The sequence below is a fragment of the Haliaeetus leucocephalus genome, unplaced genomic scaffold (assembly GCF_000737465.1).
Source record: "Haliaeetus leucocephalus isolate CR32 unplaced genomic scaffold, Haliaeetus_leucocephalus-4.0 Scaffold1, whole genome shotgun sequence".
Lineage (NCBI taxonomy): Eukaryota > Metazoa > Chordata > Aves > Accipitriformes > Accipitridae > Haliaeetus > Haliaeetus leucocephalus.
The window spans coordinates 229,320-256,040 of record NW_010972437.1 but is presented as its reverse complement, the minus strand read 5'-3'; the positions used below and the strand labels follow the sequence as shown (position 1 = coordinate 256,040).

The 26,721-nt window shown below is 41.1% G+C and overlaps 1 protein-coding gene across 2 annotated transcripts; it reads left to right on the top strand.

Moving 5' to 3' along the window:
- The first annotated feature begins 376 nt into the window (after nt 1-376).
- MSTN (myostatin) lies at nt 377-6,778 on the top strand. 2 transcript variants are annotated; one of them, XM_010563833.1, is made up of 3 exons: nt 377-750; nt 2,766-3,139; nt 5,414-6,778. In XM_010563833.1, the coding sequence occupies exons 1-3, from the start codon at nt 378-380 to the stop codon at nt 5,792-5,794; spliced, it is 1,128 nt and encodes a 375-aa protein (XP_010562135.1). In that variant the 5' UTR covers nt 377; the 3' UTR covers nt 5,795-6,778. The 2 variants fall into 2 exon arrangements, with proteins under 2 accessions (XP_010562135.1, XP_010562143.1); XM_010563841.1 differs by having other exon boundaries at nt 378-750; nt 3,063-3,139; nt 5,414-5,794.
- Nucleotides 6,779-26,721: the final 19,943 nt, after the last annotated feature.

Here is a 26,721-nt window from a genome sequence, read left to right as displayed (position 1 = left end):
TGCTGTCTTTCAGTACTGCTGCCCACAATACTTGGAAATATATCCTTTCAGTATGCGAAGACATATCCTCTACGAAGCACCCAGATAAATCAGTTCACCCTTGGCTGTAACTAAACGCTGTCTAGTGACTTGTGATCGACAGGGCTTTACCCTCTGACAGCCAGATTCATTGTTGGGACAGCAACCAATCGTCGGGTTTGACGACATGAGCCTAATCAAAGTTGGAGTATAAAAAGCCCCCTTGGAATATATAAGGTACACCAGTGTGGCAAGCTGTCTCTCAGATTGCATTTGCTTTCACGGATCTGTTTAGCACTGAAAGGGAAAGGGGGAGGGAAAAAAAAAAAAGGGAAAAGCGCTGCACTGAATGTGAGATCATGCAAAAGCTAGCAATCTCTGTTTATATTTACCTGTTCATGCTGATTTCAGTTGATCCAGTGGCTCTTGATGACAGTAGTCAGCCCACAGAGAACGCCGAAAAAGATGGACTGTGCAATGCTTGTACATGGAGACAGAATACAAAATCTTCCAGAATAGAAGCCATAAAAATTCAAATCCTCAGCAAACTGCGCCTGGAACAAGCTCCTAACATTAGCAGGGATGTTATTAAACAACTTTTACCCAAAGCTCCTCCACTACAGGAACTGATCGATCAGTATGACGTCCAGAGAGACGACAGTAGCGATGGCTCTTTGGAAGACGATGACTATCACGCCACCACCGAAACGATTATCACAATGCCTACGGAGTGTAAGTAACCCTGCTGCTTTTGCCTCCCACCGCTCCTCCGAGAGAGTTGTCTCCCTGCGGTAGAGCCACGCAACTCCTCCTCGGGCTCTCCCAACAAGCTGCTGGCTGAAGTCTGCTAGAGGGAGGGAGGAGAGCATTATTTCTAAAGAATTTGAGCCAGGTTCAGATGACCGTGTTGCGATCCTTTGTTTTACTGTTCGGTTTTCGGCTCCTCATAACGTGTATGCCCTGTAGCACTTCGGATTTGCCCATTCCCTCAGAAAGCAAAGGGAGATCTGCAGTTTAGTTGACTTCGTTATCTGCAGTACTCAGGGCGTTTCCTGTCACAAATACAAAGTACAAGTGCAGATAACGAGAGAACTACATTTTTCTGAGGGATGCTGCGCTGGCCAGTGGTTTTAGGAGCAATAGAAATCAGCAGAAATACAGCTTAGAGCACCAGACCTACCTAACTGCGACATGTTAGAGCAAGTGCAAGTATAGAGTTAAATTCTTGCTTCTTTGCTGATCCCATAAACTAGCACCACCCACCTCTGAGTGAAAACTATGTATTTAAAGCAAATATGTGTGTAACAGATTTAAATGTTAAAATGTCCAGGCTATAGCAATCAGCTCCAGTAGTCGTGCCAAGGAAGAATGAAGGCATTTACTGAATGAGCAGATTCTGAGTTATCTTCTGAGTGCTAAACATCTGCTATGGCTCCTATCAAGTATCTTTTGCATGGCTAATACTATAGTATCTTATGTTCTTCATCAGCTAAAGTATTTGGCTATGGCAGCTGTTTTTTTAAATAACACTTACGAATATGATGTCAAAAAGGAAAAAGATGACAGGACATATAAGGCATGTTAGCAGTTAAAATACACATACTAGAATAATGTATCAGCTGCTCTAGCAAGCTAAAAATGTACACATCGATGAAAAAGCAACTTTATCTGTAAAATTTTTTAACTTATAAATTAATAAGATGTGTACTTAACAGCAATATATTACTGCAGCCTTATGACAAAGTTGAGGTCTGCCAGCAGCTTTATTCCAGCCTATCATGCCCAAGGCTTTATAACTATTTTTAATTAAACCGTTATATAACTACAATGACTAAAGAAAAGTCATTGTACTTCATTGATCTGAGTTCATTTCCTACTTCTTATAAAAAGCCCTTGAACTATTTTAAATGCACTAGAGACAGGTATCTTAAGTGGGGAGATTTATGAATGTCAAAGCCCTGCACCACTTAAGATTAGTATTACCCATTTTATCCTGGCATGGAAAGATATTGCTATGACTAGGTATGACAGCTGCATCGTAGGCTACAGGAAGAAGGAACGCAGCGCTGCACATGACTTTCCTATAATATTGTTCAAATGAAAACGAAATGATCCTTAGATTAACACTCTTTTAATGATTTGTTTTTCCACTGAGAAGAGAAATGAAAGTGTTCATGTAGTTTGCCCATGGCCGCCTCCGTTCATACGATGTGTAGCACACTAAGGCTATTTAATAAATTAGAAGTAGCTGGATCACCACATACATGTTGAGCCAGCTTATGCAAAGTTGCTGTTCTGCATGCTTTATGAAGGTCCTTGGGAGGTGACTAGCAGAAGCAAGTTGGTAGTAGTCCCTGTGAAGTGGAATAGGCTGTGCCCTCTCCCCAGGTAGTTTTTTTTGGGAAAGAGGCTATTTTGCAGCTGTACAGGTCAGCCCACAGCACTGGTACGACTGGTCAGAGCCCTGAACACGCTGAGAACCGCAAAGGTCCTCCACAGTGTGTGTTTCTCGTGATTGCCTATCATTTCCGAGTTTCAGCCTGAGTACACCTCTGCATCCATTAAATTTGCTGTAGAGCGTAAACCACAGAAAATGAATTAAGTTAAATCCACTTTGTTACTGATACTGTTTATAACATATTGTAAGACTTCCTACACGGTCTGGAAAAAAAAAATAAATCGGGTTTATATATGCATATTTCTTCTTGTTCCCTGTTCAGTAATCTGTTCTTTCCATTCATTTATAGCTGATTTTCTTGTACAAGTGGAGGGAAAACCAAAATGTTGCTTCTTTAAGTTTAGCTCTAAAATACAATATAACAAAGTAGTAAAGGCACAATTGTGGATATACTTGAGGCAAGTCCAAAAACCTACAACAGTGTTTGTGCAGATCCTGAGACTTATTAAACCCATGAAAGACGGTACAAGATATACTGGAATTCGATCTTTGAAACTTGACATGAACCCAGGCACTGGTATTTGGCAGAGTATTGATGTGAAGACAGTGATGCAAAATTGGCTCAAACAGCCCGAATCCAATTTAGGCATCGAAATAAAAGCTTTTGATGAGAATGGACAAGATCTTGCTGTAACTTTCCCAGGACCAGGTGAAGATGGATTGGTAAGTTTATTTAGAAAAATCCCATTTAAATATCTTGCATTATATTGGGAAGCATTTAAGTTGTGTTTTAAGGATAAAATGGAAGTATTGTTTAGGGAATGGAAGATAAGAGTTCTGTATAGCCAATTCTTTCTTTCTTTGCTCTCTGATCATGTTAAAATCAATAGCATTCCTGTGCCTCCATTTCCCTATGTGAAAAATTGAGAGAAATTGCGGTACTTCAGTAAGATGTTGAGAGGCATTAACTGGAAAATGTTTTGGTAATTACTGATGGATGGAACTATCAAAAGTAACGTTGTTTTCAAATTTGAGAGCAAATACTGTATAATAAGCAGTAAAGCTAAAAAGAATAGCTGGGTTATTTCATCGATAGGAAAGCTGCCTGTGATAGTGCTTAGAAAGTTTTTTGCATTCAAACCATGAGGGAGTTTCTCCCTATTCTGTATGCATATATTTTTCATTAACAACAGCAATAATTATCTATGTTTATGAATGTGAGAACAGATCTTCTTCATAATGTTGTGTACCTTTCAGTATGTGATAGAGTGCATCATTCCGCCTATTAGAAATGTTTGAATAGAGAAATTCTGCTTGATACAATAAATGGGTCATAACAATGAGAAAGGGCATAAAATAACTACCTGGTTTCTTTCTGTAAGTATAGATAAACAAATTAAATCTGAAGTGTACCAGTTAAACTGCAGCATTTTCCTCGCTATTTGTTTCTGCAAATCACTAATCATCCACAACTTCTAAAAACTCCTGAACCTATCACAGCTGAAACAATCACAACCAAGAATTCCCTCCTTTTGAATAAAGAATATAATTTTACTTTTACCGCTATGCAGTAGATCAATCTGTTTATGTAGGTATGCAACGTTTAACCTCATTTAAGTATAATGCAGTTACAAGAACTTAAAGGAAAAATGCTGGGATATCTTTAATTGTAGATCCATTACACAAGTGGATCTCCCATGCTTGGAACTGGTCAGCTGGATATCATGATAAGGAATGTCCTCACCACTTCCAGCCGTTCAAATACCCAGCCCTGCGTTTTCACACATGCGGATAACCCATGGTTATCATCATCTGTAAAAACAAACCGGTTCAACAGCAGCGCAGGGTTGGATGCATGGCTGATAACAGGAGAGGAAATTTCTCTTCTCTTCCCTCCAGCTCCTCTCCAGCAGCTCCCAGTACAGGGATGCTCCTCTCACCAAGCCCCTCCCCATATCCTTTACTTTTGGGAGGAGCGTCTCCAGCAGCTGGACAACTTGCAGCTGTAAAGGCGGGTATCTGGGAAGGCACAAACCTGCCTAACAATGTTAGCTGGGCTGTTATTTACTCCTAAGGAACCTCTTCCTTCATGGGACAGCCCGGTCAGTGCCAAACCGACACACGGGGCTGAAATCAGTGCGTGGAAGGGAGGAAACATTGGGAGCTTTTTCAAACTCGTGATTGTAAAGGTTGCAATTTCTTTCTATTCTCAGTTGGTGACTGTGGAAACACACCTTCAGTAGGAGGCACATGGCTCGGAGGCCTGCCAAAAGTACATTCCTGGCCACAGGGCTCTTTCAGGAGTCAAAATATTAGCTGCCCCTCCAAATTCAGTATGGCAAATTCAGCCCTCTGGCAGAGGCTGAATTTGGCTGTGCAGTACAAGTAACCTGTCCCAGCAGGTGAAGCATTCATTTCTACTGCCACTGCAGTCATTCAAGAGCAATAGCAATTACAGAGTGAATTTTGTCCTCCTTGGTCTGGACAAGAAGCCTTCCTTGATATCCAGAAAGCCTGAACTGAACAGGATTTTAATGGAGGGAATTTCAGAAAGACTCACAAAAAGGAGACCAACACCAGTTGGTCCTGCCCTTTAAAAGTTTTTTGAGTTCTTCTATGGCAAAAAAGTAGCTCTTATTATCACTTTTAAAACAAACAAACCCCACAGCAAAAGTAAAAAAAGCATCCTCAAGATTTCTCAAATGTTCTTTTAGCAGTTAACAGAAATGATGCTAGCACCGAGATGATGGTGATTTCAGGAAATGCTGGTCCTCTGTGTGAAACAGAGGAATAATCCTTGAGCAGACCTCAAACGTAGTGGAGATTTGGAGGACAGAGTTCTCCAAAGGGTGTAACTTCAGAAACGCCTGCAAATATTATTTGAAAATACTGACTTGATACAATACATCAATGTCTGAAATATTATATATTTGCATGCTTTTACTGAACTTAGGCTTACGTCAGTAATGCTTCTGATTCCTTCTCCTCTCCTCACAGAACCCATTTTTAGAGGTCAGAGTTACAGACACACCGAAACGGTCCCGCAGAGATTTTGGCCTCGACTGTGATGAGCACTCGACAGAATCCCGGTGTTGTCGCTACCCGCTGACAGTGGATTTTGAAGCTTTTGGATGGGACTGGATTATCGCACCTAAAAGATACAAAGCCAATTACTGCTCTGGAGAATGCGAATTTGTATTTTTACAAAAATACCCGCACACTCACCTCGTACACCAAGCAAACCCCAGAGGTTCGGCAGGCCCTTGCTGCACGCCCACCAAGATGTCCCCCATAAACATGCTGTACTTCAACGGGAAAGAACAAATAATATACGGCAAGATACCAGCCATGGTTGTAGATCGCTGCGGGTGCTCATGAGATCATTGTGAGATCCACTGCTTTGTAAATTGTGGAAGCTACCAAAAAAAAAAAGTTATAGCCCCTCACCAGTCTTTGAAACTGTGAAGTTACGTACGCTAGGCATTGCCGACATCCTACATGCTGTATGATAGGCTATCATACAGATTTAGTGCAGCACCAGCTACAGAACGTGAACTAAAGGACGATATAGTTATCTAACGGCTGGCTTTGAGCCAGTGAAACAGAAAAGCTACAATCAAAATCACCGGATTTAACACATGAAGTTCTTACATTGCGAGGGAATCAATATTCAGTCATTCAGATACAAAGTTATACGCAGGTTTCAATACATGTTGGTAATCAAAAGCAAGCTCCTTCTCATCTGAGGACGGAAGGAGCGGGCTTTTAAGTCCATTTCTTCACAGCTTCACTTAATATTGTATTTACAGGAAAATATATACTGGTCAACATATACACTGCTACACAATACCACCAGAATCATCCTTAAACACTTGAATATATAGTGCAGAATTGTGAAATGTACCAGATGAAATTCCACATAAATGGACAAATCCTGAAATTAGGGATGGCATAGTGTATTTAGCGTGTTTCCATTCCTTTCTCTCATTAGTATGTTAGTAATCAATGGCAATGGTGCTACGTAAGCAGGCTGAGTAAATAGAAAGATAGTTATCTAAGTGAAAGAATTTAGACTAATAACGCATTTGCCCTATCCTCAGGTACACTATTCAACATTCGCAAGAAATAGGTATTTTTTAAATGAAAGGGAATAGTTTTCTAGACATGGTAAAACAAAAGGCAGCAGACAAGTCTTAATGTTCAAATTGTAATCCCACATTATAACCTGCCTTTGCAACATTACCGTTTGCACTATGATAAACCAATGCAAATAGTTGGTTGCTACAGATATTGTTTAAAAAACCACTTTGATATAACTGACTTGTGTAATATGTATGCATCAATATTTTGTAAATAAATGTTTATTTTTTAATCACTGTTGGTATATGTTCATCACAGGAAAGAATGACTTTAACCTGTAATTTAGTTTAATAAACAAAACCCAATATTCTCGTCGTAATATAATTTCCTGGATTTTAACACAAATGACATGTAGGAACAATGCAACAAAGTAAACCATATGTTGAGAATTATACTACATTTTATATGTTTTTTACATTGGTATGGGCCATCTGTGATAAATGATGGGTGTTGACATGTTTATAAGGTTCTTTGGGTTACTGTTTTTATGGTCATTTTGATCCACAACTGAATTTCCATACTTTGAATGTTATGTCCATAAATAATGATAATACCACAAAAGATTGCTATTAAATGCATTTTATTATATTTAAAAATTTGCAGCAAAGTATTATCTTTATTTGAGTAAACATAGTACATGGATTTCCACACGAATTCTGTACACTTTCCTTAGGCTAAAAAATTGTTAATTGAAATTAAAAATTCTGTTTACTATAAGTCCATTTCATTTCACATGTGAAATACATTTGATAAAACAGGTGTTTGTTAAGACAACGAAATCATTGTTAAAATATCTTCATGTTAGTATGATACACATTTTTGTTATATTCAGGAATTCAGTTTCCTTTGTGTAAAACCACCCTAAAATTGCAAAAATGCTTGATTTTCTTTCCCTCCCCCTTTTATACATTTTCTGCCTAAGTGGTAAATATTTTGTATTGAGTTTTCTACTTTTTTTTTATTTGTATGTAAGGACATTAAAATTTAAAGTTTGAGTGATGAGGTTTGAAACTTAAAAGCAAACAGATTTTCTACAATTTCTTTTGAATGATTAGGAGTTCTGCTAAAGCTGTGTCCGAGCATCAAGCAGATGTTCAACTTCTCCTGATGGAGCTCATCCGAGCAGGTCTCTGGGGCCCTTAAATACACTTTCAATTTAGTTTCCCACAAAACACAACCAGAGCAAATAAAAGATAATTTAAAAACACTTAGAATATGGAGTCTTGCTGAAGCCACAAGAAGTAAAAGTACAACGCAATTCCTTCTCGGCCAAAACCCAAGCTTACAGAATTAAGGGAGAAATCCTAGGTTTGTTGAAGTTAATAGCAAAACTTCTGCTAGTTTTAAGGGAGACCAGCTTTTTGCCCTTCAGTTTTTAACTCGTGACATTCAGGCACCAGGCAGTCCGTGCTCATTTGAACTACCAATAGTATCTCTCTGCATGAGGCATACCAAAAGCCCCATAAACTGTTCCGAGACTTCAAACTTCCACTGTATACCAGGTAGTTAGACCTTCACTAGCTTTATTTGGGTCAGTTCATATAACAACAGCCACAGAGATGTGGCAGCATGGATTCTGGAGCTGAGAGCAAACAGAATGTATTCCCAGGCTGCACTGAAGTCCTGATACAACACCTGCATGACTATTTTTACTCATGATAGCTAAACTAAAGCTAATGCAAATTCAGTTACCCCCACATAAGTGACATCATTGGCTACCTAGTAATAACTGTATCTGCACAAATGCAGTGCACAAGTGATGGAATTTTTTTTTTTGCTGGTATCAGTGAAAAGAAAAATTAACCAAAATTGAGAAAAGAAATAATATGAGTTCCCAAAAGCATCTACTCCAACCAGCGTTCCATCTGGATGTTCAGATAAATTTTATTCCATGGAAATTTTATGCAGTATGCATCCTTCATATCTTGCCAAGCTTGAAATTGTCGTACAGCAGTCCTGGCTCCCATGTTTTTAGTATTGACCTCACATACAAGGGGCTAGTCAAGGAACATGCACTGTGCTTTGGTCTTGTTGAGTCTAGCTGCTGAATGATTCATAATGAATGTGTTTATTGACAATCAATTTGAGATGTCAAGCATTCATTCAGTTCTTACGGTTACGTCCTTCTATTTCCAAGGGTCAGGTCCTAGAGACTTCAGCAGCATCCGTAAGTGCTTTGTGTGTCAAGAACTCAAAACTCACTGTTAAGCTGGGTACCCAGAAAGCCAGAAATATGAAACAAGTGATAATTTCTGAGAAACAAACAGCCTCATTTCCTTGCCTGACATCTTAAGAACCCTATAGGAATGACGCAGGTAGAATCCAGCTTTCCAAGGCAGCGTTCACGTGCCCCAAGATGCGTGTGCACACCTGTGACGGGGCAGTCCCCCGTCTCAATTTTGCATTAGCTCTTCCTCCTGGCCCTACTGCCCAGCTCCTCCCCTCCCAACACAAGCCAGCCCTTTGCCAGTGCTATTCTATCCCTGCCTCTCACCCAGTTCCACCGTTCCAGTTACACCGTGGTTCAAGTAGCGCTTCCCCTCCCGTTTTTGCCAGCGCCTCCCAGCCCAGCCCAGCCCAGCCCAGGTCCATCCCCATCTCACAGCACGCTCCGCGCTCTGCCCCACGTTCCCCTCCGCAGGGGGAACAGCCCCCACCACAGTATTGCCCCCCTGCCCCTTAGCCAGATCCAACGCATCCTGCTTCTGTGGAACTCTGTGGCTTGTGGGGGAAAGCTTCCAATATGCTCGAATGGAGCCTTTGGGGAATTTAACAGCTGACACAGAAGTCATCACCACTAAGCATATGTGAACTGCAATTTTTCATAGATGTACTGTTTTGCTAAATATGAGCAGATTTCAAAGGAACAACTAAAGGCCAAATCCATTCATAGCTTTAGGTAGCTTTTCCTCAATTCTGTAGAGTCTGCTTGGTTTTTATGGTTGTTCATTGGTGTTTCGGGTTTTTTTGTAGGGTTTTTGGGGTGGTTTCTTTTTTAATCAGGGAGATTATTGAGTTGACTCATTCTTGGATGCGAATGAGCTCTTTTGGCTAAATGTCTTAAAAAAGAAATCAGCCTGAGACTAGGCTTGGACAGTTCAGTCCAGGCAGTTACATTTCATTAAAGTTACAGCAAGACAAAGCAGGGTAGTATAATGTGAAGTACTGGATGGACAAACTTAGTAACCAAATGCAGTGAATGATAATTTTAAAAAGTTAGGAAATAGTAGGTTATGGAAGGCACTAATAAGAAGCTTTATGTGACAAGTTTATTTCAAAACAACATTGCACCTATGCAATTCAGCAAAAATGTCATGAAGAACCTTAGTTATCTGTTTTAACTGACCCAAGTTAGCTGTGTGCTTGCACTTTAGCTTCATCCCAACAACGATATCTACACATTGATTTAATACCAAGACACATGGCAAAGAACCACTCAGTAAATTACTAATGCGCCTGCATCTGCTTCTCTATGCAATCTTCCCCTGCAAGCAGTTAAGACCGTAACTCTCCCTTGAAATGCATGTGTAGCATGGTTGAATCCATAAAAATAAGATGTTAACAAGCTCTGGAAACACTGAAGCACCAATTCTCTCCCCTGTGTAGTTTATAAAAGCCCTGATGAGATCCAAAGGAAGAAGTTAGGGCTACAGGCCAACTTCTGAATTTGAATAGGGAAGAAGTACAGCTCTGTTCACTCTTAGCAATTTCTAAATAATCAAAAGATAAGTGATAGTGCCAGCATCTGCTGAAGCAATCTTGTGGGGAAAAAAGCAATGGAGAAGTGCAAACATACAGTTCATTCAATGGTAAACTACTGCAATTAATTACTAGGTGTACTGACAAATTAAGCAGCATCATTCTCTTTACTGGTTGGACAGGGTGAACTTGAGGTATGAAGAACTATTACAGTGGGTATTCTACTGTCTGTTTTTCAGTACTTCAGAAGTATAGATGACCACGAGCTTTGAACCCCTCTGTAGATGTGGTGGCAAGATCAGCAATGAGCTTTGCAGCATTTTGGGTGTAAATTTGGCTGAGTTTCACCAGCCTTGACCGCTGAGGCTTTCTGAGGCTACAGGAAAGACTGTTCCTTTTCTTCGGAAATGGACATAATTCACACTATGCATGCTTTCAAAATAGCAGTTTCCAGAGAAAATAAAATAGCTTAGTGTCCATGAGTCAACCTGTGATGCATCAGTTCTTAACCTAGAGGCTATTTGTGCTTTAAGTCTAATTATGCATCCAAATTAACCAGTGACCCTAAAAGCTCTTACCTTTTGTCCCTATAGAAATGTCTTTTACTTACAAGTCAATGATCAAGTTTAATTTCAAACCTGTTGCTTTTCCGTTCTATTTATCATACTACCTTGAGTCCGTAAAAGTAAAGCCTGAAGGGCTGAAAGGATTCGGCTCAAATGAATCCTGCCTGTGGAAAGGCAGAAGGACAAGCCCTGGCTCAGCACTGTCTTTTCTGTTACTCCTGATGAATGCTGCATGGCCTTTGGGTGAGATCTGGTTAGGTTCTCTGGTTATAAAAACATAATAACACTCGGTTTTGGCAGGGAATGCACCTTATGTTCCATGTTTCACAAGTAAAATTAACAAGAGCCCTTAAAGACTATGACAGTATGGAAAGAGTATGTGGGAAAGCATTACGGAGGCATTACTTGGTAGGCAGTTTGCACAAAACTTAAAAAAGGCATTTTGGGAGACAACTGCAGAGACAGAACAATATACTGAAATCATGTAAAATGTAACATTCATTGTAAAGCAGTCATGCAAAGAATGGTCCACTTCTATGTATTTCAAGGAACTGAGCATATATAAAAATTGAAATTTAAAGCAGTTAAATCATTTGATGGGATGTACCCAAGACAGCAAGAAAGATTTTAGCTTCCCAAATGCAGGATGATATTGGAGGCATTTGCTAAAATTTGACTTCCTCTGCCATAAGAATACTTAAACTGAAAAGGTCTGTCCTTTGCCAAGATTAGAACATGTTTTAAAGCTGTGCTGCATTGACCCTGGCTGGACGCCAGGTGCCCACCAAAGCAGCTCTCTCTCTCCCTCTTCTCAACAGGACAAGGGGGAGAAAATATAAAATAAATAAAAGCTTATGGGTCAAGATAAGGACAGGGAGAGATCTTTCACCAATTAACGTCACGGGCAAAACAGACTCAACTTGGGGAAAACTAACTGAATTTATTACCAATCAAACCAGAGTAGGGCAATGAGAAATAAACCCAAATCTTAAAACACCTTCCCCCCACCCCTCCCTTCTTCCCAGGCTCTGTTTGACTTCCAATTTTCTCTCCTTCCTCCCCCGCAGCGGCACAGGGGGACGGGGAATGGGGGTTGTGGTCAGTTCATCACACATTCTTTCTCCTCCTCCTTCCTCCTCAGGGGCAGGACTCCTCACACTGTTCCCTGCTCTAGCATGGGGTCCCTCCCATGGGAGACAGTCCTCCATGAAATTCTCCAACATGGGTCCTTCCCACGGGCTGCAGTTCTTCACAAACTGCTCCAGCATGGGTCCCCTCCACGGGCTGCAGTCCTTCAGGCACAGACTGCTCCAGTGTGGGTCCCCCGTGGGGCCACAAGTCCTGCCAGAAAACCTGCTCTAGCGTGGGCTCCTCTCTCCACAGATCCGCAGGTCCTGCCAGGAGCCTGCTGCAGCGCGGGATTCCCACGGGGTCACAGCCTCCTTCGGGAACCCACCTGCTCTGGCGTGGGGTCCTCCACGGGCTGCAGGTGGGTATCTGCTCCACCGTGGACCTCCTTGGGCTGCAGGGGGACAGCCTGCCTCACCATGGTCTTCCCCACAGGCTGCAGGGGAATCTCTGCTCCGGCGCCTGGAGCATCTCCTCCCCCTCCTTCTGCACTGACCTGGGGTTCTGCAGGGTTGTTTCTCTTACATGTTCTCACTCCTCTCTCCGGCTGCAGTTGCTGTTGCACAGGTTTTTTCCCCCTTCTTAAATCTGTTATCCCGGAGGCACTACCACTGTCGCTGATGGGCTCGGCCTGGGCCAGCGGCAGGTCTGTGTTGGAGCTGGCTGGCATTGGCTCTGTTGGACATGGGGTAAGCTTCTAGCAGCTTCTCACAGAAGCCACCCCTGTAGCCCCTCTGCAATGAAAACCTTGCCAGGCAAACCCAATACAAAAGCAAATCTAACTTAATCATAATCTGTTTCATCATAATCTGAATATGTAGCAATCCAAAATACATTACGCATGACTTGGTTAATAGCTTGCAGATACGATTATTCGATTCATTGACTCTTCCTGCAGAAATACAGTCAAAACTTTTTCCTCACTGTTTTTTCACCTAGGAGGGGAGCAATTACCTTCCCAACCAAGCAATAGTATTAGGAAGATAGCACTGCAAATTCAGTGCCATAAAGCACTCTGAAATAATGCTCTTTCTTAAGCATCATACACAAGACCATGCAGAGCAAAGACTTGCTTTACGCTTTAGCATCTGCACCTTTGAATTAGAGGTTTACTCTGATTTTAGTCAAACAGCAACCTGCTCTCCTACTAACATTTTCACCATCATTTCTCACATTGGTATTCATCAAGTTTGGTAACGCTGACATATGAAACAGCAAAACTGAACACCTGGCTGTCACGCATTGTAGCATCAGGTTGCAGCTTCGCCTTGCACACGGTGCCAGGTGGTCGGAGGAGTGGGAGGCACGTCAAACACATGCCTTCAGGCTGAGCTCAGCTGCCCTACTGTATGCTGCTGCCATGTGGGACAGCGCAGCCTAGGTGCTTGTCCGGGGCGGGGGGAAAGCCCGTTGCTTCGCTGCTATAGGTGACACCTACCACAATATGCTAAAGCTTCACCTGACTAGCTGGCCAGCAGTTTCTGTTCAGTTGCGTTGCTCACCCATTGCAGTGCAGAACAACAAATCCCATAGGATTCCAGTAACGATCATTGTATGCCCAGGGGTACCAAAGAGCATGGGTTACTCCAACTAACAGCAGCATCGCTTTGTCTTAACTGAGTATTCTCCTTCTAGACAGGAATTATTCCAAAATTCCAGATTCCAAAGCCCATTAAAATTGGGCTTTTCCCCAATGCAGAAGCATTCCTCTAAAGTCACATCACAATAAGCAGCCACAGCATCAAAATTCTATACACTGACCTGCAGTCAGATCGCATGGATCTGAGTCTGCACAATGCTATATACCAACAGTTGCCAACAAACTCGATAAATCAAATTAATAAAATTTATTTAATCTGGTTTTGTTTGCTTGTTTTTTCTCCAGAGGTAGTTGTTACCTGGCACCCATTCAGACAGTACATCCCATTTATGGTTATGCCATTTTGTTTAATATTCTGTTTAATAACTTTATCAGTGATTTGGATGAGGGGATTGAGTGCACCCTCAGCAAGTTTGCAGACAACACCAAGTTGGGAGGCAGGGTCGATCTGCTCGAGGGTAGGGAGGCTCTACAGAGGGATCTGGACAGGCTGGATCGATGGGCTGCGGCCAGTCGTATGAAGTTCAACAAGGCCAAGTGCCGGGTCCTGCACTTTGGTCACAACAACCCCATGCAGCGCTACAGGCTTGGGGAAGAGTGGCTGGAAAGCTGCCCGGCAGAAAAGGACCTGGGTGTGCTGGTTGACAGCCGGCTGGATATGAGCCGGCAGTGTGCCCAGGTGGCCAAGAAGGCCAATGGCATCCTGGCCTGTATCAGAAATAGTGTGGCCAGCAGGAGCAGGGAGGTGGTTGTTCCCCTGTACTCGGCACTGGTGAGGCTGCACCTCGAGTACTGTGTTCAGTTTTGGGCCCCTCACTACAGGAAAGACATTGAGGTGCTGGAGCGTGTTCAGAGAAGGGCAACCAAGTTGGTGAGGGGCTTGGAGCACAAGTCTTATGAGGAGCGGCTGAGGGAACTGGGGCTGTTTAGTCTGGAGAAAAGGAGGCTGAGGGGAGACCTTATCGCTCTCTACAACTACCTGAAGGGGGGTTGTAGTGAGGTGGGTGTTGGTCTCTTCTGTCAGGTGGCTGGAGATAGGACAAGAGGAAATGGCCTCAAGTTGCAGCAGGGGAGGTTTAGGTTGGATATTAGGAAAAATTAATTTACTGAGAGGGTTGCAGACATTGGGATAGGCTGCCCAGGGAAATGGTTGAGTCACCATCCCTGGAGGTATTCAAAAAGCGAGTAGACAGGGTACTCCATAACATGGTTTAGTGGGCATGGATATTGGTTGGACTCGATGATCTCGAAGGTCTTTTCCAACCTAAATGATTCTATGATTCTATGATTTTCCTAGGGAGATAGAGAAGGCAGCTGCCCAAAATATTCTCTTTTGAGGCCACTGTGTTGTCTCTGAAATATTCTCAGGATACTTGCCTCACCTTTTATTTGTTAGCTTTCATGTATAACTTGTGGCTTATTCATTAATCTACTCTTTTGTAGTGATGTGTTTTAATTTTAGCTTTCCACTATCTTACTAAAACTGGAAATACTATTAAAGCATCCTCACAGAATTCTCTTCTGATTTCTATAAGCATCTTACCCTTCTTGTTCCCAAACAACTGTCTCAACTTTCCTTATCAACCAACTCAGATCTAGACTCCAGCTCTAGTTGCCACAAAATGATAAGCCCAAAGGCGACTGTCATCTTAGGTTTCTTTGCTCATCAAAAATTTTATCTGCTATTAAAACTCTCTTTTTCCTTCTTTTTTTAAAGCTCCTTCTTTGTTCATGAAAACATTCACTGTAAAGTTAAAAAAGTGCATCGAGATTTTCAGATTCCAAGGAAAAAATATCCAGACCCCCCCCTAGCTTTTTAGTACTTTATCCTCATTAAAAACTTCTGAAGGGATTCATTTACTTATTTATATTCAAAAATAGGAGTCTTAGGAACATTTTAAAAAAACTTAAAAAATATTTTTTTCAGTAAAAGACCTTTTCCATCTTAAAAACAGATTTCAGACAGCAAGGTATTGGTCTGGTAACAGATCCTACACTGACCTGTACCTTTTACCACCATTTTTTTCTGGCGACAGTGATGCTCCTGTTACCTTACTTTTATCTGTGTACGTGTGTGCAGACCACTGGCCTTTACAAAATGCTTCAGAAGTCCGTAGCTGTCCATGACCGCCCGCTTCTTTAAATCTCCCACCACACTTGTACAAGATCTCATCTGACTAGAGCTACATTAATTGTTACTACCACATAACCACATATGACAATTCTCTTTCTTTTTTTCTGGTTTCGAGTGGATCTCAAAACAAATTATGTCTATAGAAGGTACAACACAATCCTCGGTGTCTGTTGTTTAGATTAGATATGGCTGAACTTCAGATCTTTAGCTGAAAACCAACCAAAAATTGGTTCCACAAATTTCTCTTGACTGTGATTAAGAAGAATCTTAGAACAAAATGCGATTACTCAGCTTCGGCCATGCAGCTTTCAGGAGGCTTTTCCAGATCTGCTTCCATGGACCCTAATTGTGGTTTGGAAGCCAATTGTTCCTTGGCAGCATTACAATGGATCTCAATCAGAGATTTAGCAACACCTTCTCCACCAGCTTACAGCAAACACCAACATCTCCAGTACGTCCACAGCTTGCTTATACCACAGTTCGTAAGTTATCCATATTAGATCCTGCCCATCCCAATAACAGGCAGGGTGGAATGCTTTTTCAGTTGAGATTGAGCTCTTTTAACCATACCTGATACCGTACTTTCACAACAAAAATGTAAAGCTTCTTGAAAGTAGAATATGCAGTTACAGACTAGACAGACATAACTGCGCTAAGCATAATCTACTCGATGCAAGCGCAGTAGTCAAGCTGCAGTGGCAAAGAGTTGGATGTACGCCTGCAAGTCAGCACTTGAGCTGCTCTTGCTAGAGCTGGTGAGGTTAAATCAACCTGGGCTTACCTAACACCACTCCACAAGCCTCATGGTTTAGTTCTTTCTACTTGTCCACAGAGAGACAGAACTATCCCTGTTGTATAAGGCTCCTAACTAAGGCAAGACAACATGGTTAGTACTTTAGCAGCAAGGAAGCTAGGTCAGAAAAGCCAGCTTCACTTCCAAATGTGCCACCACGTGCAGATGAGGACCTGACTTCCCCATACATACTTGACCTACATAGTTTCTGCATGGTTCTAGAAGTGACACCAAGTCATACGTGGTTTATTAAAAAAAAGTATTAAAGTTTCATTTAAACAGTTAACGACAATTGCATTTGTATGAGGCAGAACAAGGCTCTCTTCTGACAGGGAGAAGTAGCAAGAGTGCTGTAGAAGCCTCCTTTGCTATTACTGAGGCTCAGCAGCTGGCTGCACAGCTGGTTGCAGGCAAGGTTTTGGTTTCTGTGATGACAGGACCCTCTTTGAGGGTGAGCACTGCTGGGGAGAGGTAGGATCTGTCTGACAAAGTGGCCAAGAGCACCTTTGCCAGCAGGCTCGCAAACTAGTGAGCGGAGTTTTAAACAGGTTATTTGAGGGGTGGAGTCCAAGCCCCTAGTGAGTGCGGGAACAGAGGAAGTATGCGTGGACGAATGGGTGGTACTGACCCAAGCAAGCTGCAAAGCCATCAGGTCCATCTCCAGTGCCCATACACATCCTCATGCATAGCGGGAAACATGCAGGAGGAATTAGGATTCTCCCAGTATTTGCAGAGCCATTGGGATCAAAGAGATGTCTCCCAACGAGGAAGACACCATGGTGGGTGTCTGTTATGGAATACCTAATCAAGAAACAAGGAAGCCTCCTTTAAAGAACTAGATGAAAATTCATGGTCACAGGTTAATGTGGGGACTTCAACCACGCCAGCATCTGCTGGAAGGGCAACGCAGCAGGGCAGCAGCAATCCTAGAGATTTCTGGAGGATGTTGGAGATGGGTGTGGGATGGGCTGCATGGGAGAGACTTTCTACTGCCTCTGCTACTCACACCTGGATAGGAACGTGATGACTGAGGGTAACTGTGTTGTCGTGACTATGAGACAGTAGGGCAAGGGAAATGAGGGAGGGAGGCAAAATAACAGAACAGCAGCCCTAGGCTTCTGGCTTGTTTCAGTTGGCAGCAGGTGGGATCATGGTGGAAAGCTGCCCTGAAAGGTGAAGGGGCCCAGGAGAACTCTGACCCAGAGGACAACCTCCACAGAACCTGGCAATGGTCCCACCTGGCGTGCAGAAAGGGACAGTTCTATTTGATATGAGTTACTACTATCAGCGTGGACAATAGAAAGAGAAAATAACCACATAATAAATTTGATGTCAATGTTTGGAAGGCTATTTCTTTGCTTTTAGTAGCTGCAACATTTCTGGGTTGTTTCTTGCAAACTCATGGAGGCAGAACTGATGTTAAGTCAGTGAAATGACTTAAAACCTTTTCTTTCAGAGTATTGTCTTATCACAGAATAATGTGGGTTGGAAGGGACCTTTAAAGGTCATCTAGTCCAGCTCCCCTACAATGAGCAGGGACATCTTCAGCTAGATCAGGTTGCTCAGAGCCCCGTCCAGCCTGACCTTAAATGTTTCCAGGGATGTGGCATTCACCACCTCCCTGGGCAACCTGTTCCAGTGCTTTACCACCCTCATTGTAACAAATTTCTTCCTTGTATCTAGTCTGAATCTACCCTCTTTTAGTTTAAAACCATCACCCCTTGTCCTATCATGACAGGCCCTAGTAAAAAGTCTGTCCCCATCTTTCTTATAAGCCCCCTTTAAGCACTGAAAGGCCACAGTAAGGTCTGCCCAGAGCCTTCTCTTCTCCAGGCTGAACAACCCCAGCTCTCTCAGCCTGTCCTCATCTCTTCTGTGTGCTTCACCTGTTCAAGAGTGCTAAACAACTTGAAACAAGCATGAAATGGAAAAATTGAAATAGAAACTGATAAGCTCAAAGGGAATCGTTTCAAGAATGACCTTCTGTCCCTTTCTTGAGCCAAAGCATGAAGTTTTCATGTCTAGAGCAGTTCCCACCCACCCATGTAAGTATGATGTGATGATAACAGAAAGCCAAATCAGACAGCTGTCATTCCATGAAAGCACCTCTTGCACTTCACTCTGTTGCCTCTATAACCTTTACCACCATCACACCTTTTATTTTGCATTCGATCTGTAACCATAGTACAATTAGATACACTTCACTTAACAGAATTTCAGTAAATGTTTCCAGGGTTACCAAAGATTATGTAGGCACTTATAGCCAAGGCCAAATTTTCTTCTGTAAGAGCTGAATACTTATCATAACAAAAGCCCCCCCCCCCCAAAAAAAAAAAACCAACCCACAAAGCAAAGTAAAACTTCATCAATCCTTGATTTCCTAAAAGCTTGTGAAACCCTGGCAAAAATCAAGGTGGTGTGGCATTAACACAGAAATAAGAGTCAGGCACCTTGAACTGCCAATGTTTTTGATTATTACTGAAATAATGACAGAAAAAGAAATGTTTTCTGCATCTGAGAAGCCCCTGTTCCACCAGTGCTCCTACTGTGCTGAGGCATCTGGCTTTAAACTTCTTGTATTTAACAGAATAACACATTTTACATTCTACACAAAAGATAAGCTTTCAAATATCCTATAGATAATATCCAGAAGGTCATGTGAAAAAAAGTATAATAAATTAATGAGATAACCCATCTCCATCTTACACCTAAAATTATTGTTTTTTCTCTAAAATCAGAGAAATACTATCTCAAACGGGATGATCTTTTGGAGAATAAGTAACTTGGTAACTTTTCCTCTAGAACTTGAGAAGGTGACATATTCTTGGATCAGCATCTTCAAAAGCCTCTTAGCATTAATATTCTCTCTCTACTGTAAATTACAGGAGAGGGATACAGTGAATTAATATTTTCCAAAAGACATCCCTGAAAATCCCCTTTTCAATCCAAACCTTGACAACCTGACAACATTAAAAGACTAAATCCAAAACAGACATTTTAGATAGTTAAGTCTAACACATAGGTGCCACTCACAAGCATCTACATTTCTGTGTCAGGACCCAAAACTGCCTAAGTCTTGTTATCCCTAACACCAAATCTGTCCTACAAAGGTACAACTACGTAACACAAAATTCTTTTGGTTCTCCTTCCCTTTTACCTAACTGTGTTGTGCTGCTGTTGTTTTTTTTTGTTTGTTTTGGTTTGGACATTTTTTTTTGTTCTGTTTTTTTGGGTGGGGGGGAGTGGTTGTTTTTTGTGGTTTTTTTTTTTGTTGTTTGTTTTGTGTGTGTGTTTGGTTTTTTTAAACATATGGGAAGCCTTCTAAATTCTGTGTTTCTTTTCTCCTGGATGAATGCACTCTCAAGCTATGGGGTAATTCTACTAAAGCATTACTACCTAACGTGGAATAAGTAATTATATATTACGTGGGGCAAGGAGAGAATGGTATAGACTTTTTCACCAGGTAGGAGGAGGAATAATATTTTCATACCCTTTGTTTCAGTTAATTTTTAAGTCTTCTCTCACCATTCATTGGTGGTCCAGGTGATGAGACTTCCAAAAAATCCCCCATTCTGTGAGCTGCATGGGCTTCAGACAGTAAAGAATGTTTTGTAGGTTTTTTTTTTGTAAAAAAAAAAAATTGAAACTCTTCCAGTGAAACTTTTTAAGTTTAATTATGTTGTTTAATGATTTTTTTAAAATATTTGACCTTTACTAATAATGCTTGGCCAGCATGAATAACTCGAAGAGTTATTGACATTATTAAAAAAACCCCAAAACCCCAAACCCACAGAAAGATTCTTTCCTTTGTCTGTCCAGATCATCGTATTTAAGCAAACAGTAAAACAATGACTAAAACCCCTTTGGACTCAATGACAGAATCACAGAGTGGAATCTGAATTTCATGACCATTATTTCATGAGATGTAAGTCTTCAATTCCAGATTTCAGTTGTGCTAAAATACTCAATCTTTATTCTATACACGTGGAAAGAATGTAAGAGCATATTGCCGTTATGGTGGCTTGCTTTAGTGCACTACAAAGATTACTATGAATAAATGTATTTCATCCCTGGAATTTAGTTGGGAATACCAAGAAAGCTACACAGGCAGTTGGATGGAAACACACAAACATTTATTTGACCTGCTATTCAGAAACCAGGAGTCTAGATTTCTGGTTTGAGTTCTTTGTATACCCATTCTTACCCAGCTTTCCTTTGACTTTGGGTACACCTGTTAACAAAAAAATGAAGTTTCACTCACTCTCCCTGTCAGTAAGATAGTGGAATTTGGCTGTTCAAAGTTGAAATTTCTAGTTGGATATTTTAAATGCTTTTTTATATTTCACATATTTGGGATTAAAGGGAAGTCTGACTGCACGTAAACCTCTGGGTGGGGAAGTGGCTTTAGCACGAAACTTCAACTTCAGCATAATTCCGCAGTTTCATTCCTGCTCAGAAATTCAATGCAGAGCAGGCTATAATTTATATTAAATTATTCTTAGAGTGCACAATTCTGTTGGTTTCACTCTTGTGTTGTTCAACGCACTAAGCAACCCTAATCTGAGATTGTTGACCAAGCACCCCTCGAGAACTACAGATTTTCCTCAGCTCATGCACAGCCTCACTTATCGGTGCAGGGCTTGCTTTAAAACTGGAAGAATAATGAACTCATGTTCCTATTACCCTGAATAGTGCTACATAAATAAAAAAAAATTAGAAAGACTCATCTTACAGTTAAGTATTGTAAGAAAATTATGACGATGTATATTTGTCACTCATGACTCACATTTGCTCTAAAACTGTGTATCATATAGTAGAATCATTACTCCTTAATCATAAACATAATTAGTTGCATATTTCAAGGATATATTTTTCATATTGTTGTGAGCATGAACTCCCATTGCCACAGACTGGATTACATGTGCACTCTGACGAAAGGGATGCCCTGTTATCTTCTGTGCCACTGTTCAAAAACTCCAGACTATTGCCAGATGCTAAGAGCAGACTTCATGATTTGTACTAGTGATAGTAGAGCCACAGGAAGTACCCTACGAAGAAAGAGAGACATAATTTCAAATAATTCACAGATGACTTAACAGTATTATTCTTTTTACCAGCAATTAAGCTAATAATTCCCCTGTTGAAAACTAAAACCACTGAATACCTAGATTTTGATTCATATATAGAATATTTGTAAATTACTTATTTAGAAAGTCCACCCTTTCTAAGTGCATCATGTAGATACAAATACATATCGTAATCATGAGATGGCACTAATGAAAATAACCTTAATGAAAAAATGAAGTGTAAAATGGCTTCTCTGAGGATTTCACAATGAATTTATGACAATCCTATGGCAACAGCACAGTCACTGAAATAGTCTTATTGAAGATTTTCCATTCCTCTTACGGGAACACCCTGCATGAAATGCTGAGGTCTAGAAATGTACCTCTGGCTATGGTAGCTGTTCTTAACCCCATCAGTAGCGTTAAGAAATTAGAAGCAGCATCCTTGGTGTTACTCTAATTCACACTTTGATTCACAGCTAACTTTTAAAACAAAACTATGCAAAAATCTACCTTCAAGATTAAATTGCATAAACATTTGAAAATATCGCGACCATAGGATGGTGAAAGGTAGGTTAAAAGCTAATACATGCTCCAGACTTGATCTTTTTGGGTGACTGTGACACTCTGGGGGGACACAAATAGCTTCTCATCTTCCTGCAGTTTGTGGTGATACGCTTGATAGGTTTCCCAGGATACCCGTATCTCCTCTTGCCCTGCAACAGGCAAGTCAGTAATCACTCCTAAAACTAAAGAAAGTATTTGTGCATACAGAAGATTTTATCTTAACTACATCCCAGAACATTCCCATTCCTATTGGTACATGGTAAAATGAAGCAGCAATATAAAGGAAGATTGAGAAAAGTTACTTTGAACGGATTGGAGAATCATTAAGCAGCGTCAGCAAAATCCAACTACTAGTGAGCTTTCTTATCTTCAAGACAGTGGAGGACAGGCAACAAAAAATCATCCTTCCAGAATGTATTAAAATATTGGTACTAAAAAAAAACCCACCATCAAGAAATGCATACAGCTCTTAAAGCTGGTATGACAGTAGCTATGTGCACATATGTGAAAATCTCAGAGCAAAGTAGCTGTCAAATACAGCACAGTGACTTAAACATCTTAGGAAAATATCTGCAATACCACAAGATATGCAATATAACTTCTTAATACTGCAAAATGATGAAAACTCTAAAAAAATAAAAATGAAATAAGTTTTCCAACCTTTAACATGCACTTCACAGCATATTTAAGATTGGCTAGCTTTGACTAGCTCTATACTCCTTGATTAACTTAGGCTCCCTACTGAATGTACACACCACTATAGCAGGAGGATCCCACACCACTGGATGCCTTTGAGAAAAAGAAATTCCCTATCACAGAACTGAATGAGAAACTTGGAATACTTTAAGCATTTCAGTGAGGATACACCAATAATGGAAATACAATGTTTGCATTTGGAAGTACTATTCCAGAAGGTGAATTGGCTCCAAGAGCAGTAGGAAACTGCAATACCCTGTCTAAAACATTTCTTTTTTTTTTTTTTTTTCTCCTCCCTCCACATTGGCATAGTTTACAATAGCGTACCTATCCTGTAGGGGCAATGTATCGGTGTGCAATGGGGACCCTGTCTGTGGAAGTTCAATTTCAAATCAAGTAACCTGAGCTAAGTCACGACTGGGGCAAGCCCAATACTTCACCTCCAAGCAAAACATCTTCTCTGAGCATACCAGTGCAAAGATTCCCCCAGACTTTTCACTGTCTCTGAACACTCCTTTGCGATTTCGACAAAAACTTGCCAGGGTGTTTTCTCTGAGACTTCACATCACCTCAAAAGAATGCTGTCGACACCTAATCTCATAACATAAAGCGCCAAATATTTTACAATCTGTCTGTTTTTCTGAAGCTGTTTGTCACCAAGTGATCACTATCTATATTCAATTGAAAATTCAATTTCCATCCCTAGCACTAAAAAACTATCATGTGATAAACACCCCCGCACCCCCCCATTGCTTCAAGAACACTGGCGTAAGTGGCCTACTAAGAGCAGAGACTTAGTGCTACTCATCAAGAAGACAAACTGCAAACGGTCCTTCAGAATAAAACATTAGCGAAGAGCTATTCCAGAAGAACCTCTGCAGGTGGACGCTTGTTTTTAGGACAAAACACACTTTAATTGTGGAAGAATCACTCCTCTCAAATGTAACATACAGAAGAAAGGGAAAAATATGTAGAAAATATGAATCATTCCTTGATGGGACAAGGATGCATAACACATCATCGTCATCCCTGTCACCTACACAAAGAGCAGCCATGCAACACAAGGCATTTTTTGTATGGTTGCCAGCTTCTTAGCCTTCCTTCAGGGCCTTAATGCAGTTTTTGGTAATTCTTGCCTTTCCCTAAAGACACCCACAATTTGTTTTATGTTGAGCTCCAGTGGACTCTCAACAGTGACCTGCTGCTTTTAGCTTTTCTTTGTATACTATCTACCATGGTTACTCTGGAAATGCCATGACCCAGGGAACTCCTCTGTTCTGGGCAGCGCACGGTTGGGAAATTGAGAGACTCCTACAGCTTCCCCCACAAGGCCACCACCACTGTAACACCTCCCAGGCTTCACGGACCGGATAGGTACAGAAATTACTTAAATATGGTTAACTTATAAGAAGTTTGCATGGTTTTGTCACTACACCCTGTTCATTAATGAAGAAGTGACAGTAAAAAAAAAAAAACAACCCAAAACCCAAACCACAAATTTTTAAATTATCACCAAAAAGCTGCAGTCTCCCAAAATAAAATGACTTGAAAGAGATTGCAGTTTTGCTATGCAAGTACAAAACTCCTGTAAACATGATTTTGCCTCATCTTGCCAAAAGGTTGTTGAAAAATTATGTAGAGTAGCAGGAAGCAGAGATTTTTAGGATCCTACAGGCTTCCATGTGTTACTCTGAATCCTGTTCCTGTAATGGAAAGCCTTCCTAGTGAAAGGAGACACCTGCTTTTTCGTAGCACACAGTACCCCTATGGGCCATGAATAATCTGATACACTTCAGCAGTGGTTTTCAACCTTCTGAATCCAGCAGTAATCTAATTTAAAACACAGAATGGATTTTCCAAGGTAATAAATTATATCTATTATTAACATAAGATATTTGGACAAATTTGTCTTTACAAAATTAACTAGAGTTTTCTAAATACCTGGATAATTGGTCAGTACTGTCTGTTTTGGCATCCTGCTTTCTTAATATTGACGTTATACTATTCAATCTGAAATACAACTCAGAAACAAGGTAACATAATATACTGCATTAAAAAGACTATGTTTATGTCTGATTATGTTCACACTGTTATATGTTGAACCAAACATTTAGAAACAGCTGGGAAAGCAAACACATTAGTGGAAAGCTAAACCACATTATATATTTAGTACTGGCACATTAATATATTTCCCAAGTCCAAAAGTCTAAGGCTAGAAGGAATATTTATTAAGAACCTCTCTCTAGTTAGTCTTTTAAACCAAGCGGTCCTGTTCAAGTTCGTTTATGCATGCTATACTGAATTAAAAATAATAATCTTCAGTTAGCTAGTGATGCTTCTGCTTTCTTGCTCTCCTTTATCCACATGAATATTACAATCTTTGCTGCACAGGTCTTTATAAGACATATTGATATTAGATGCATAAAAATAGATGCTCTGAACATAAGGCAGTGACAGCAAGAAGCTAAGTCAACATTATGATTGCATCGAAATTGAACATGTTTCCAGGCACCTGTAGCACGAACATAGTGAAGCCAAGAAATGCAGTTTGCAAACAAATTACTGTTAATTTTCTAATTAGCATTAGTCTAGCAACTGTCACTAATTGTCCTAGATTAGGGATTGCAGTATGCAGCATCTACAACAGAGTCCTAGTGCTATAACAGTAATACTGGAAAACAATCATGAGCTGGCATCAGACTGGCCTGGTGACTGGTCCATTTTCAAAGGCCACTTGCCACATCAGAGAGCAGCAGTAGTGACAAGTTTAGGGGTAAGGTCTTTTATAGCTGTAGCTCAGGACTTCAAGTGATACGGGTTTAAAGAAATTACCTGAAAACTCAGTCAGTAGCCCAGAGCTCTTTTGAAAGGTTTCCACAAAGGTACATTCATTTACCAAAAATCCCCCCCTCCAAAACTCCCCTTTTTGTAAAGTCATTTTGATGAGTTTATTTTGGTATTATTTTACATGGCTGTGTTCATTTCAGCAGCACAGAATGGGTAATGAAAATCATTCAATATCATTGCCTTTCCAGCTGTAGTTCTAGCTGAAATATTAAGCTATCACATAACAGTGGCAGCTCTCCAGGCGGGGGGGGGAGGGAACTTTCGCACCTGTTTACAAATGTATTTAGTCATTATTGATCATTACCTTGACTCTACATCTCATTAAATACATTCATGCCAGACTCACTTTTCTGTATGACTGCTTCAATGCCCTCTTACAGTCAAGCTTAAATCTTTACTTTCTAAATGACAGGGAAACCCAAAGGCACTTGACATTTTATTTTCGTGCATCAGTGTGGTGGGTTGACCCTGGCCTGATGCCAGGTGTCCACCAAAGCCACTCTATCGCTCCCCCTTCAAAGCTGGATAGGGAAGAGAAAATATAACAAAAGGCTCATGGGTCAAGATAAGGACAGGGAGAGATCTTTCACCAATTAACGTCACGGGCAAAACAGACTCAACTTGGGGAAAACTAACTGAATTTATTACCAATCAAACCAGAGTAGGGCAATGAGAAATAAACCCAAATCTTAAAACACCTTCCCCCCACCCCTCCCTTCTTCCCAGGCTCTGTTTGACTTCCAATTTTCTCTCCTTCCTCCCCCGCAGCGGCACAGGGGGACGGGGAATGGGGGTTGTGGTCAGTTCATCACACATTCTTTCTCCTCCTCCTTCCTCCTCAGGGGCAGGACTCCTCACACTGTTCCCTGCTCTAGCATGGGGTCCCTCCCATGGGAGACAGTCCTCCATGAAATTCTCCAACATGGGTCCTTCCCACGGGCTGCAGTTCTTCACAAACTGCTCCAGCATGGGTCCCCTCCACGGGCTGCAGTCCTTCAGGCACAGACTGCTCCAGTGTGGGTCCCCCGTGGGGCCACAAGTCCTGCCAGAAAACCTGCTCTAGCGTGGG

Bases quoted from the DNA above. Each gene is read 5' to 3' on its own strand.
- MSTN (XM_010563833.1), top strand. From the start codon at position 378: ATGCAAAAGCTAGCAATCTCTGTTTATATTTACCTGTTCATGCTGATT. The intron at 751-2,765 runs GTAAGTAACCCT...ATTCATTTATAG, and splicing joins TATCACAATGCCTACGGAGT to CTGATTTTCTTGTACAAGTG. The intron at 3,140-5,413 runs GTAAGTTTATTT...CTCTCCTCACAG, and splicing joins GACCAGGTGAAGATGGATTG to AACCCATTTTTAGAGGTCAG.